The 15,152-nt window shown below is 34.2% G+C and overlaps 1 protein-coding gene across 50 annotated transcripts in view; it reads left to right on the plus strand.

Moving 5' to 3' along the window:
* TBC1D5 (TBC1 domain family member 5) overlaps positions 1-15,152 on the plus strand; it is a 599,895-nt gene that overhangs the window by 306,093 nt on the left and 278,650 nt on the right. For all 50 annotated transcript variants that reach the window (XM_054482838.2, XM_054482837.2, XM_063662139.1 and 47 more), the window contains one exon: positions 12,035-12,104. In XM_054482838.2, the coding sequence (XP_054338813.1) occupies positions 12,035-12,104 (70 nt within the window). The remainder of the gene's footprint in view (positions 1-12,034; positions 12,105-15,152) is intronic.

Below are 15,152 nucleotides of genomic sequence, written 5' to 3' on the forward strand. Positions count from 1 at the left end.
AACATGCCACTGCACTCCACCCTGGGTGACAGAGTGAGACTCTGCGTCAAAAAACAAAACAAAACAAAACAAAAAACTGTACATGTTTTTAAGAGACAAACTCTTACTTTGTCACCCAAGCTGCAGTGCAGTGGCTCCATCTCAGCTCACTGCAGCCTAGATCTCCTGGGCTCAAGCGATCCTCCTGTCCCAGTCCCCTAAGTAGCTGGGACCACAGGTGCACGCCACCATGCCCAGCTAATTTTTTGTAAATATGAGTTTTGCCATGTAGCCCAGGCTGGTCTTGAACTCCTGAGCTCAAGTGATCTGCCCACCTCTGCCTCCCAAAGTGCTAGAATTACAGGCATGAGCCACTGTGCCTGGCCTATAACCCTTCTTTTACTGAGTTTTTTTTGGGGGGATAAAAACCAAAATCCTTAACGTGAACTCCACAGAATCTTGGCATATGCTTATCTCTAGTGGGATGCTCTTTATGCCCTTTTTGGTCTGTGACTTATCCACCCCCTTATTCATATGTTATTATAGTAATCTTGTATAACATTTTTAGAAGTTGTCATTGTGCATTGCTTTGGCCATCCCTCTGCTCTGTTGGACATTCATCAAACTGAAGTATGTCAGGGATGGGTTTTGAGCTTTGGCTTACCGCTATAACGTCAGCACTTGAATACTGTAAGTGTTCAACATGTGACTGCTGAAAGAACTGAAAAATCCTGAAAGAACTATTACATCTAAATTTATGACAAAGTTTGAATTACAAAATGCATTTATTAATTAGGGCCCATTTACAGTTTGTCTAGGTAATGAATAATTTCTTTGAATAAAATGCTCAATAAGTGGTAACTACTTTGAATGATATTTTTAATAATCTACAAGGATTTTGTACAATATTGTACATTTCCTAGCAGATTTAAAGGAATAGCCATTATATTGACGTATTTCTAGTTATCAGATTTTAAAAATCTCCTTTTTAGTAAATAAAGATGCATTATCATAAAATGATACGTATCAATTCGTGGATTTAGAATTCTTTGAAAACTATTTTAGTACAGTAATTCTTTAATGTCATAGCAAAAATTTGTAAAATAAGACATTTTTGTATGAATCAAAATATTTTTGGAATTTATTTGAAGGAATTGGTAAACATTAAAGAAATTTGATATTTGAAGATTTTATATTTAAATACTAATCAGTAACGTTTTATTGTGATTTGTGTTAGTAAATCTTTTATAAAACTAAAGATATTTTTGAGAATATATACCTTCACTTCTTTATTTAGGCTTTGGAATGTCTTAGTAAAAATACCATTTATGCTTTTTAAGTAGATGTTTGTTATATGAACTTGTTCAGATAGCTGTTATTTAAAAGACACAGATAGGATCAGCTACCCTGGTTCACGATGATAATTTATATCCTGCATAGAGTCCCAGTGAATTTTTCAGGCACTAAAATGGGACATATCTAATATTAACATTGAAAGTTACGTACTTCGGGTTAACAGATGCCTTTACATTTTATGAAGTCTTGTCCACTAGATGTTCAACAAATCTTGAGGGATCTAGCACTGATTGTAATCACCAGTTGAAATGAGTAGTGCCCAAAGGATTCTTTTCTCTAGAAAAAGATGTTTCCTTTTTATTACACTAAAGAAAAAGAATAATTTTGATAAATATAAATATTCTATAGGTATTATTTGGAAGACAGTGAAATAGGACTTTACTGCCACATATACTCTATTTTATGTAGTAAATAATATGTATTTTATTTTTGTTATATATATTTAGGCACTTAATAGATAATTTAATGTTAGGGTTAGAATTCCCTAAATATCAATTAGATTCTTTTTGAAAATACAATGATTTTTTGTTTTGTTGTTTTGAGGAGGGCGTGTTTTATTTAAGCTTTTGTTGGACTGTAGTAAGGCTAAAAATCTCAGCCAAAGTTAAACTAAATTGTTATCTGTATTTTGTTAAGATAAAATTGTAGTGAAGGACAAATTATATAATAATCATGTATTAGTCTGTGCTCACACTGCTATGAAGAAATACCCAAGACTGGTAATTTATAAAGGAAAGAGGTTTAATTGACTCCATTCTGCATGGCTTGGGAGGCCTCAGGAAACTTACAATTATGGTGGAAGGCAAAGCAAACATGTCCTTCTTCACGTGGCAGCAGAAGAGAAAGTGAGTGCCCAGCGAAGGGGGAAGCCCCTTATAAAACATCAGATCTCATGAGAACCTCACTATCATGAGAAGAGGATGGGGAAAACCACCCCCATGATTCAGTTATCTCCACCTGGTCCTTCCCATTGATATGTGGGGATTATGGGAACTACAATTCAAGATGAGACTTGAGTAGGGAAAAAGCCAAACCATATCAAATCTTTTATGGCCTTAATACTATTTCTCCAAGTTTAAAGAAATATTTTCAAGTACTCTTTATCAACATATTTACTTCTTAGCAAGCTCTTCTGAAAGTCTGCTTTGTTGTTTATGTACTAAATGGAAATGTGTTTTGTAATTGTCTAAAATGCAGCATTAGCAATGCAACTCTTTTTCAAAAGGGTGCTTTTGAGATCCAAGTGCTCTATGGTAGAACCTCAGGGGCCATTAGTAGCATTCTGCTTAACATCTGGAGCCTGCACCCTCCCCTAATAAAGAGTACATAGTACTGGTCATATTAGGATAATGTGTGAAGTTGGCGTAGCTCAATGCAGTCTATTACTATTGCTGGAAAATGAGATCATGGTTTGTGCCTTATTGTTAGTCATTAGTAAATGAGGGCATATAAGATACCCAATAATTTCCTCAATTTGGGCAAATTAAATTGCCTTCCATAATAAGATAGTCACTTTTAGTACAGTAGAAGCTTATAATTTTAGAATAGGAAAGGCCTGTGTATCATCAGAATAATCTAGGGAACCCTTTAGAGTTCTAGGCCTCACCCACAAATATCTCAATCTCTTTTCTCTCTCTGCCTTCACTTCCCCCTCTTCTTTCTTTCCCCCTTCCTTCCTCTGCCTGCTCTCTCCCATCTCTCCCTCCCTCCCTTCCTCTCTCTCTCTCTACCTCCATCTCTGTCTCTCTCTCCTCCCTCCATCCCACCACACACACACACACACACACACACACACACACATGCATACTACCTATATACCTGTTCCCAGGTGATTTGGATTATCAGATATGATCTGGTTGGTGCCACCCCCTCTTGTAATAGATGTGAATGGTAGAACCCAGAAATATTAATTTTGCCTTAGAATTCTGTTTTCTTGATTGATTCTGGCCTACTCTGTTATATTTCTGAGACATCAGGTAGCTTTATATCCATAGAGTACCTGGAAAAATGGCAATCATACTAAATAGAAATAGTTGGATTTGTGCGTTATTATGTGTTACCTTATTCTGTTTTGTGTTATCATAGCAGAATATCACTGACTGGGTAATTCATAAATAAAATAATTTTATTTCTCACAGTTATGGAGCCTGGGAAATCTAATCTCAAGGTGCCAGCATCTGGTGGGGGCCTTCTTGTTGCATTATCCCATGATGGAAAGCAGAAGGGCAAGAGAGCGCATGTGAGAGACAGCAAGAGATTGAATTCACAGTATTAAGCTATTTTATAATCAACATTAATTAATTCATAAGTGTAGAGCTCTCCTGACCTAAACACCTCCCACTAGGCCGCATCTCCTAACACTGTTGCATTGTGTATTAAGTTTCCAACACATGCTTTTTGGTGGACACATTCAACCATAGCACATGTTAACTTAAATTGGGTAATTCTACTTGTGATTATCTTTGAAATTAGTCCCTGTTTCCCATTTAGTTGCAGAATCATTAATTAATTCCTCTTATAGCTTGTTTTATCTGTTATTGCTATATGTGTAATACTATATACTATCATACATGTTAGTTTTAGTTTATTAATAGACTGACCATGGTTTTAGTTTTTTATCTTTTATCAGTTTCAGTAAACATTTATATATCTTAAGTTCATGAAATTATATGGCTTTATATTTCAAGGCTGTAATTTTATTTAAATTTACTATATCCTGCATTCTCTTTAAATATTTTATGTTTGATAAGATCATTGTCAGGAAGGATATTATAAGGGCTGCACAAGACTTATACACCATCCTCATATAATTCATAAAGTTTTTGATAAAGTTTTTCAGAAATGATGCTCTTTAATTGCTAAGAAGAAAAAAACCACAATATTCAATTATTTAAGTTATGAGTAAGTGTATTTCTCCTTGTGTAGAACTAGTAGCCTTTTACTTTTATTCCTCTACTAGACCAGTATTATAAATATGTTGATTAAAATGTTAATAAAAATGATAACTAACTGTTTTTGAGGACTTACATTGTACTATAAGCACTTCACATACATTTATCTCATTTAATCTTTCTTACCACATTTTGCAGTAGAACCTATTGTTGTCTCCATTTTACAGATGAGGAATCTGAGATATTGAAAGGTTAAGTAAGAGAACAAACAAATGGTAGAGTCTTAGCTTTCAATTATGATACTTTAATGCCTCTAGTTCCTGATTTCATTAAACTGAATCTGTCAGTTTAATTTTACCAATTCAGTAAGGCTTACTCCTGGAAATACTTTAAAGTTTAAACAGAGATCATCGACAGTGTATTTGTTCTCTTAAAAGCTAAAAGCACTTTGTATTTATATAGACCCCACCCTAAAAATTCGAAACCTCTTCCTGTCTTTGCAGACTGGCTCTGTGCCACAGTAGTTCTTTAACATTTAGCCAAGCTTGCAGTCCTCATATAGTGATCAGCTTTTGGTGGACGCTGAGGGTCTTCTCAGCTACTTTCTGATCATGCATATTGCTCTAGGCACACACACAGCATTCTACATTTCTCCAATACGCATGGATGCTTTTGAATGTCCTAATTTCCCAAAGAAACCCTCACCATCTTTTGCTCCCAGGCCTTAGGTGGTCTATCTTATGTTTCAATTGCAATCTTTTGCCGCAGGCATCTGTGACTGATATGGTTTGGCTGTGGCCCCACCCAAATCTCACCTTGAATTGTAGTTCCCATAATCCCCATGTGTCATGGGAGGGACCTGGTGGGAGGTAATTGAATAATGGGGGCAGTTACCCCCATGCTGCTGTTCTTGTGATATTAAGTGAGTTCTCACAAAATCTGATGGTTTTATAAGGGGCTTTTCCCCCTTTTAATTGGCATTTCTCCATCCTGCTGCCATGTGAAGAAGAACATATTTGCTTCCCCTTCCGTCATGATTGTAAGTTTCCTGAGGCCTCCCCAGCCATGCGGAACTGTGAGTCGATTAAACCTCTTTCCTTTATAAATTACCCAGTCTTGGGTAGTCCTTTATAGCAATGTGATAAGGTACTAATACAGTAAATTGGTACCACAGAGATTGGCGTGCTGCTATAAGGATACCCAAAAATGTGGAAGCGACTTTGGAACTGGGTGATAGCCACAGGTTGGAATAGTTTTGAGGGCTCAGAAGAAGACAGGAAAATGTGGGAAAGTTTGGAACTTGAGATTTGTTGAATGGCTTTGACCAAAATGCTGATAGTGATATGGACAATGAAGTCCAGGCTGAGGTTGTCTCAGATGGAAATGAGGAACTTGTTGGGAACTGGAATAAAGTTAACTCTTGCTATGCAAACAGGCTGGTGGCATTTTGCCCCTGCCCTAGTGATCGGTGAAACTTTGAACTTCAGAGAGATGATGTAGGGTATCTGGTGGAAGAAGTTTCTAAGCAACAAAGCATTCAAAAGGAAGCAGAGTATAAAAGTTTGGAAAATTGCAGGATGACAGTGTAGTAGGGGGAAAAAAATTCTGGGGAGAATTACAAGCCCACTGCAGAAATTTGGAGAAGTAACGGGGAGTGGAATGTTAATCACCAAGACAATGGGGAAAATGTCTCCAGGGCATGTCAGAGACCTTCACCACAGCCCCTTCCATCACAGGTCTGGTGGCCTAGGAGGGAAAAGTGGTTTTATGGGCTGGGCCCAGGGCCCCCCTGTTCTATGCAACCTCAGGACATGGTGCCCTTGATCCCAGCTGCTTCAGCTCCAGCTATAACTAAAAGAATCCAGTGTATAGCTTGGGCTGTTGCTTCAGAAGGTGCAAGCCCCAAGCCTTGGCAGCTTTCACATTGTGTTGGGCCTGTGGGTGTGCAGAAGACAAGAATTGATGTTTGGGAATCTCTGCCTAGATTTCAGATGATATATGGAAACACCTGGATGTCCAGGCAGAAGTCTGCTGTAGGGACAGGGCCTTCATAGAGAACCTCTACTACGGCAGTGTGGAAGGGAAATGTGGGGTTGGAGTCCCCACACAAAGTCTCCACTGGGGCATTGCCTAGTGGAGCTGTGAGAAGAGGGCCACTGTTCTCCAGACCCCAGAATGGTAAATTCAGTGACAGCTTGCATTGTGCACCTGGTAAAGCCACCAACACTCAACGCCAGCTGTGAAGGCAGCCGGGAGGGGAGCTGTACCCTGCAAAGCCACAGGGGCAGAGCTACCCAAGGCCGTGGGAGCCTACCACTTGTATCAGTGTGACATAGATGTGAGACATGGAGTCAAAGTAGATCATTTTGGTACTTTACAGTCTAATTACTGCCTATTGGATTTTGGACTTGCATGGGGCTTGTAGCCCATTTGTTTTGGTCAGTTTCTCTCATTTGGAGCGGGTGTATTGCTCAATGCCTGTACCCCCATTGTATCTATGAAGTAGCTAACTTGCTTTTGATTTTGCAGGCTCATAGCGGAAGGGACTTGCCTTTCTCAGATAAGACCTTGGACTTGGACTTTTGGGTTAATGCTGGAATGAGTTAAGACTTTGCGAGACTGTTGGGAAGGCATGACTGTGTTTTGGATTATAAAGACATGAGATTTGGGAGGGGGTACAGTGATATGGTTGGGCCGTGCCCCCCACCCAAATCTGATATTGAAATGTAGGTTTATAATCCCCAGGTGTTAGGGGAGAGACCCAGTTGGAGGTAATTGAATCATGAGGGCGGTTACCCCCATGCTGCTCTTCTTGTGATAGTGAGTTCTGACGAGATCTGTTGCTTTTATAAGGGGCTTTTCCCTGTTTTGCCCTGTACTTCTTCATGCCATTATATGAGGTAGGGCATGTTTGTTTCCCCTTTTGCTATGATTGTAAGTTTCCTGAGGCCTTCCCAGGCATGTGGAACTGCGAGTCAATTAAACTTCTTTCCTTTTTAAATTACCCAGTCTCAGGCAGTGCTTTATAGCAACGTGAAGAATGGACTATATATTGGGTTTTTAGTTTGGTTTGTTGTGTTCTATTGATGTCCGCTGCTTCTTCTAAATTAGCCGGAACAGAGAAAGGCACCTTGTGTCATCTTACAGGTGGCCCTTACACAGGGTAGAACATACATGCACAACAATTTGCTAACATGGTACCCTCTTCCCTTCGAAAACTAAGTACCAGACTCCCACCCTGGGAAAGTAGCTACCCTCTTCCAGACTGCTACAGTGCCAGGGAGGGGGTGGGGCAAGGGCAAGTATAAACACCACAAAATTTTTAAGTTGCCTTTTTTCTTGATTCAGTGTTCATTTTGCTTTGGAACATTTTTGACTGTTTATTACAGCTTTCACAAAGTCCTAAAAGTTACTTTTTGTTTTTCAGTGTTTCTGTGGGAGGACATGTACTACTTGGAGTTTCAAACTCTGCCATCTTGCTGATGTCATGCTGCTTTCTGTCTTTTGTTTTTAAGAATTCTATTAAAGGTTTAATAGGAACCTTTGATAACAAAGCATCCTTTTCTCAAATTAAAATGTCCACTTGAAAATGTTTTTTATTTAAGACTTCTTATGAATTTCTATTTTACGTTTGAGTTTTCATTATCTACAACACAGATTTTTTAAGACATTATTTAGAGAACTAAATATAACTATTAAATCACTGGAATGTAAATACATTAACAATAATAAAGAAAATTGAAAATTATAAAATTGACAAATTTTTTCTGTGTTGACTTCAGCACTGGCTCTTAGATCTAATGAGTGGTCCTGGATTTTTAGCATAAGCAATTAGCTTGGGGTGGCTAATGGTTAGCCTGATTTCACAAATGATGTGGCTACTTTATGGATAATGCTGAGTCATTATGCTTTGCCTTCACTGTGTGTCAACACATGAATATACTTTATTCATAGATTTTTAAAAATCATTTTTTTAAAGGATTTTAAAGTTAACTAAAACATTTCATTGGTATATACTAATTCCTTTAAAAGACACAAAGGCTTTCAGGTCTTTACACTAAACTCATAGCTTTGTTTTCATCTTAGTTTGAACCAAGTCATTTTTCCCCCATCTTACTATTAAATACCCCACCCAGACTGTGTATGTTGACAGTTCTCTAATGATTCAAAGATAAACCTTTTCTTTATTATGTAATACTTTTCCGAATTCATACCTAGTGTGATGTGATAGTCTAAAACTTGATGTTTTCACACGTAAACTGAAAACACATTTGAGTAGGCGTGATTATTTATAGTGTTATTCTGGCCGTTTTTAACTTAACCTAGTTTAAAAATCTCTGGTACTCTCTTCATGAACTAGATGTTTGTGTATAAAAAAATACTACAGAAATCTATTGTAAACCTCTCTTTAGAAAGATTTCAACAGTGCACAGATGGAACCAAAAATGCCCTTTGCTAAATATGACCTCAGTTAAAGCTAAAAGGGAATCTGAAATTCCATTCATTCTGTTTTGAAATTTAAGTCACAGTTATGCTTTCTGGATTAATAAGTTAGATACACATGTTAGAAATTACTATTAAGCAATATTATGCATTTTCTTATAATTTAAGCCAATGTAACTATCAGCATATTTTTGCAAATCAGCAATTTATTTTAATTGTGAATATTATGAACCCATTAGGAAAGTTGCATACCAATTAATGAGAAATGAATGTTACATAAATTTCAAACTTATGGTCACAAGTAATTGATGAATTGTTCTTATAGATATATGTTGTACAATGTTATAAATATATAGTAACATATATGTTATTTATTTTATATAATTAATGCATGTATTCAAAATATACTTAATAAAGACATCTAGATTCTTTTACTGGTTACTTTTCGTTAGGTATTGAAATACCTTTAAAGTTACAACTGTATTCTAAAAATTGCATATTAGTTAAATTATTTTCAGGTAAGTAAAAGGAAGCCTATTATCTTAAACCAGATTTTAGATATTTGTGCTATTTGACCATTTAATAGTCTTTGTGTAAGATTACATTAATACTGTAATTGTGTGTGTGTGTGTATGATGCATCTCTGTTACAGTTACGGCTACCTGACAACTTAGTTCAAGGATCAGAATAGCAAGTAAAAACATCATAGTAAACTCTCTTGCACCCTCTGTTGTTATTTTTGGGAAACACTACATATACGTTCCCATGATTGTATTGTCATTTCATTAACTTTAATCTCTTATAAAATTAATACTTATTTTGTCATACTTACCTCCAAATTAGATTCAGTAGTAAAGTAACACTTGTTTATTTCCCAAACTGGCGGAAGTTGTTTTCTGGTGTTACAGATATGTTTTTTATCATATTGTAGCTTAAATGAGAAATGAACCTTTCTGTTTGTCTTTGATTTCTCCTAGTTACCGGTATTAAGCCTCTCCAAATGTTTCACACCAAGGAAAATCTCTACAGGATGTAGCACATTGTATACACAACTTTACAGAATTACAGATTCTGTCTGTTCTTTTGTAAACCTTTCAATAGTCAGACAGTTTCCTTCCAAAATAAGAGTCTGGGATCGTCCATACTAAAATTAAGAATTTATAACTGTAAGGAACAGATGTTTTCATAAACATTTGCTATAATTAATTTCAACTAGAGGATTGAGGGAACAAAGCGTTTTTCCCGCTTCAAAACTTTATTGCCTTTTCTCCATATAGCCAACTCTGAAATCTTTTCTCTAATATTGTTAGTGAAACAATTGTACTCCTTATTTGGTATGTTTTTGAGAAAGAAAAACTGCTTTTTTTCCCCCATTACCATTTTTTTGTACCTTGAAAGTTACATTTAATGTGATAGTTTCATTTGGAAACAGTTGTAAATTAAATAAAACCTTTATAATATGATAAAACCTGGTTGTTTATAAAGCCAAAAGTCTCTTAATTATTTGAAGGATTTTATATTTGATCTGATAAATATCAGCTTAAAGGAAGAACTATTCTATTGGTGTTATTTTTCATGTTTAATCATAATCTTTAGTTTTAACGAGAAAGAAGCTCATATTTTAAATATATAATATAGTACTTATTCTATGCTGATTATGGAACGTTTCACAGGAAATGTCTGCAAGCTGTTAAATAACATGTGTTGTAGGAAATTTTCATTTAGCAAGACAGAGACTAATTTTCCTTACATCTTTTTAGTTTATTATAACATTATTAATTTTTAAAAGAAAATGAAGGGTGTCATATGAGTAATATTACCATACCCATGTTTTCAAAGAATTAGCAACTTATACCTAGCTAGGTTAATTTTAAACATTTATATGTTTTTGGACTATTTTCTTCTGTAAATTGTCACCATTTTTAGGTGTTGTAATCCATTTTAGGATTTTTTGTTTTTTCAAAAAACAAAATAAACTGGAACAATATTTTGAAAAAAAAAGTAGAGTTGAAAGTTTAATAAGCGGGCTCAGTCCACTTCTCCTGAACACTGGCACAGCTGCACATATCTCACCAAATTCTCAAAAAACCAGTGTTCTTTACTATCTGTCAGCTATAAAATGTGTAAAGAAAGATAGGTAGCTGTCATTAAAATTACATTTCAGCATTCAGTCACCATTTAATGAGTAGCATAATTATATAAGTATAGTACCTCAGATACTATACTTAATAATTAAAAATAATCTCATCTTTAAAGTGAAAGCTCTGTAATTACTGTTTGACTTATCCATGACCACTGTGATGATTTCCTATTGCACCTTCAATTGTTCAAAGTATATTAAAAGTATAAAATTGGATTAAATCATTGTTATATTAAGCTGTAAATATTATAAAAATCAAATACAACCTGATGTTTGAAAGTTACATTATATAAATTAGGAGTATAAAATGTAATCAGTTTCTAAACTTTTAATTTGTTTTGAAGAACAAATGACATTTTTAATAGTGGTATACTATGGTTTCATAAAAGCTGTACTTTGAAGTATATATTTTAAAAAATTGAACCATGAAATTTCAGTCAATAAGAATATATAACATTGGGGCATTGGTAAGCATTTTTTCCAACTTTAGTACATTTACTTTTATTCTGTAGTCTTTAAATTGATATGTATAATTTGTTCTAAATGTGATTTTATGAATATGATAGATTTTTGTGTAAAAATTTTTTCTAAATGCTTGATATTATTATAGGAGACAAATACCTTTTGATGTTGTTCCTTTTTCATGTTTTAAATTGCCGAACTTTTGACAGTTGAAACCTAAAGTTAACAGTTAAAGTTTTGTAAAGAATATTGAGTAAGGCATATTAAAATCTCATTAATTAATCACTACCTCTCAAGTTGGCTTTTTATTTTACCTCTGTTTACTAAATTCCTAGAGAGCATCAAACTAGGACCTGGAAAATCATCCAGGTCGGCTCTCTGCCTGTTCTCTTTTGACAGTACCACTGATCAGGATGGGTGACTTAGTCATTAACAAGAAATTTCCTTTCTTTGTAAACACTGGTTTATAATTTTAGTTTTGTCTGTGATTCATAAGAAGAAAATGTTTGTACTGTGCTTCATTTGTTCCTGATAGCAATTACTTTGGTACTGTTACTGTCCAGTCTAGGATTGGCATTTGTTTATATTTTGGTATCAAAATGAGTTTTTTACCTAAAAAGCTTTGAGTACAAAAGATAATTTGGGGAAGGGGGAGAGGATATATGCTTTTTGGCTAATATATTGCATAGAGCTTTCACACAGTTTTTCAACTGAAATATTCAGTTTATCTCCATTATTTCAGTGTTGTAATTTTTTTCTCCAGGAGATTCAAATAAAAATGGAAGAAGAACAAGTTCTACTTTAGACTCTGAAGGGACTTTTAATTCCTATAGGTAGGTGATGAATACATATATATATATATATATATATATATACACACACACACACACACACATAATATTACAAGATAATGTATAAGATATATAATTATGTAGGGTTTTGATCTAGAATAGTAAGGAACCACTACTTGTGTTTTAACAAGGTGACCAATGTAAACAATATTGTGTTATGTTATTTTCTGCAATTAATAAGATACAGAAAAATATAATATTCTAAATTTTTGAGTAAATGCACTTACTGCAGTATCTCTTGTTAGCCAGTAGTAGGGTAATTGGAATGAATGCACATGTAGTATTCAGCTTCATTATAATCTATTTTTGTTTTTCCAGTATATCTGTTACAGTACTAAAGCTTCCTTTTAATTTTCCTGTTAAAATATAGTACTGCTCATGAGCGCCTAAGAGAGCTTAAAATGTAGTTCATGGTTGATAAGTGCTGTTTGCTAATATCCTATTTAAGTTCTTCAGCAAACAGGGCTATTACTTCTCAATTAGTAATTTTTAAAAGGATACACTAATTAAGAAAATATGTATTTTACCTAGTCCTTTCTTAATATTCTCCTCATAACTTGAATTTTGCTTCAGTAAATGTTTATGAAATTTGTACCTTATATCTGGGAAACTCAGGAGTAAGAAAGATTAAAGTTTTTCAGTAATACTTGAAAATTTGTATATAGAACCAAAGTGATGTAAGAAATTGGTTATTTTCTTTTAGGAAAAAAGTGCAAATTCAATAATGATACATTTTAACATTATAGATGGCAATGCAGATTCTTGAAGAAACAATTTAATTGGTCAACATTGTCCTTATGGTTAATTACTTCTGATACTTGTGTAACAACACTATAAAATATATGCAAGAACCACTGTGTACTTGAAAACTAATTTTAATATTAAACTGTATCTCCTTTTCTATAATAAATATGGAATTTATGCTTAGTTTATATTTTTATTTGTATACATATTATATATTCTTAATTGGAACTGTGTCATTTATTTCTTCAGATTTCAGGCGGGCTTTTAACATCTAGAGTTGGGCCTTTTATACAGGAGGCACTTGACAAAAATGTAGTAAATGAAACAGTTTTTACAATTTGTTTATGAATTTCAGAAATGAGATGGTAATTGAAACGCTTGATATCTTTATTTTATACCAGTTGGGGTCTGTATAAATAATCAGTTGTTCAAGTGTTACAGATACTACAAAAGGCTTAGGTTCCATGGTGTTCTAGAAGGGTATTATCACAGCAGTAAAGCTCATACGTTGTTGTTAAATTTTCACTATATCCATCCTTCCTTATAAATATTGGAATTGTCCAAATGCTTTCTGAATCCTGAAGTATAATATAAAGCTTGTATTTGGCGTACTAAACAATAGGTAGAATCCCCCATTTGAGTGTGTCACAGCTGATTGTAACAATAAGCAAAAAAGTAAATATGAAAGACAGTTCAATAAATATTAGGATTTGACATGTAACAGAGGAATCTTAATATGGTAATATATGAAATCTGTGATGATAATTTTTTAGGTATAAATACAATTAAACATAAACAAGACAAAAAATGTATTTCAAAGGAAGGAAAATCCCATTATATGTATAAATTTTGTTGGTGAATTGTATTTTACAATTACATTTGTATTTTAGCTAATTATGGTAAATAGTGGATATAATATAAAGTTAAGAGAAATGTTTTCATGTGAAGGTATAGTATTGTGGGTTTTTTTGTTCTTGAATAAAGTATCTTAGTATTAAATGATAATTGTATTTTGAAAAGTAACTCCTAGTGTAGCTTTGCACAATAAATACTTATGTTGTTAACTAAATATTTTTAATCAATTCCTGTCATTGTTTAAAAATGGCAGGCATTGATTAAAAATCAGTGTTGTAATGTTAGAATATTAATTTATTGTTGTATTTAAAAAGGGAAGATAAAAAGCTCAAGTAATACAGTATGTAAAAATGTACTTTTAATAGTTGGCAGGCCAGTGCTGTTGTTAAATACTATTATAGTATTTAAGGTGTGAAATGAATATTTTTCTACTCAGTAGGCAATAGCTTTATAATATAATGAGCTTACTTGTGGATTTGACACTTGGGTTAAGTGTAGAATTCATAGAAGCACAGCTCTGTGGTATAGCTTCATATTAAGGTTAACTGACAAAATCTAGAAATTGTTGCAGAATCACATTAAAATGGCAGTAGAATTTTCAGTAAAATTTATGAAAATGAAAATTCAGTAAAATTTTGATTTCAGTAAAAAATAAAATTTCAGTAAAATTTTGAAAATGAAAATTATTTTTTGTTGCCATTATAGCTCTTTAAACTAACTAGAAATAGGTTATTAGAAAAATGTAAATGTTGCAACCCTCAGATGTCCTTTTGCATGACAATTCTACCTTTGTATTATTTAAACCGCCTCTGAAATCCTAGCTTTTCTTCACAATTAGACAACGCAGGCCTTAAACCTATCACCAGCATATTCATACTTTATATACACTTGTGTCTAGGGTTAAGATTTACTTTAGTTTCTTATCTATCAAATGGGCATTATAATGCCTCACCTGTTTCCTTCCCACTACTGTTTTAAAGACTAGGGTGAAAACGTGTAAAATAAAGGCCTTTGAAAATCTAAATGGGAAGTCATAGTATTAATTCTTTTGTGATCACTTCATGTAAATGGGTAACTTTGTTTTCTGTATTCACCATCAGACACATGTACCCTTCTCTAACATATGTTGAGATTTTATTAACTTTTGAATTCAGTCTTGAATTGGACGCTGAAATTTATATTCTTTCCACTATTTGTATTATTATGGTATTAGATTGTCAGTTTCAAGAGGGCATAGTCTCTGGGGGTTTTGTTTGTTTGTTTTTTGAAACAGGGTCTCACTCTGTCACCCAGGCTGGAGTACAGTGGCACTATCTTGGCTCACTGCAGCCTCAACCACCTGGCCTCAAGCAGTCCTCCCACCCCTCAGCCTCCTGAGTAGCTGGGACTACAGGCGTATGCCACCACACCTGGGTAATTTTTGTGTGTTTT

Source organism: Pongo pygmaeus, chromosome 2 (genome assembly GCF_028885625.2).
Source record: "Pongo pygmaeus isolate AG05252 chromosome 2, NHGRI_mPonPyg2-v2.0_pri, whole genome shotgun sequence".
Taxonomy (NCBI): Eukaryota; Metazoa; Chordata; class Mammalia; order Primates; family Hominidae; genus Pongo; species Pongo pygmaeus.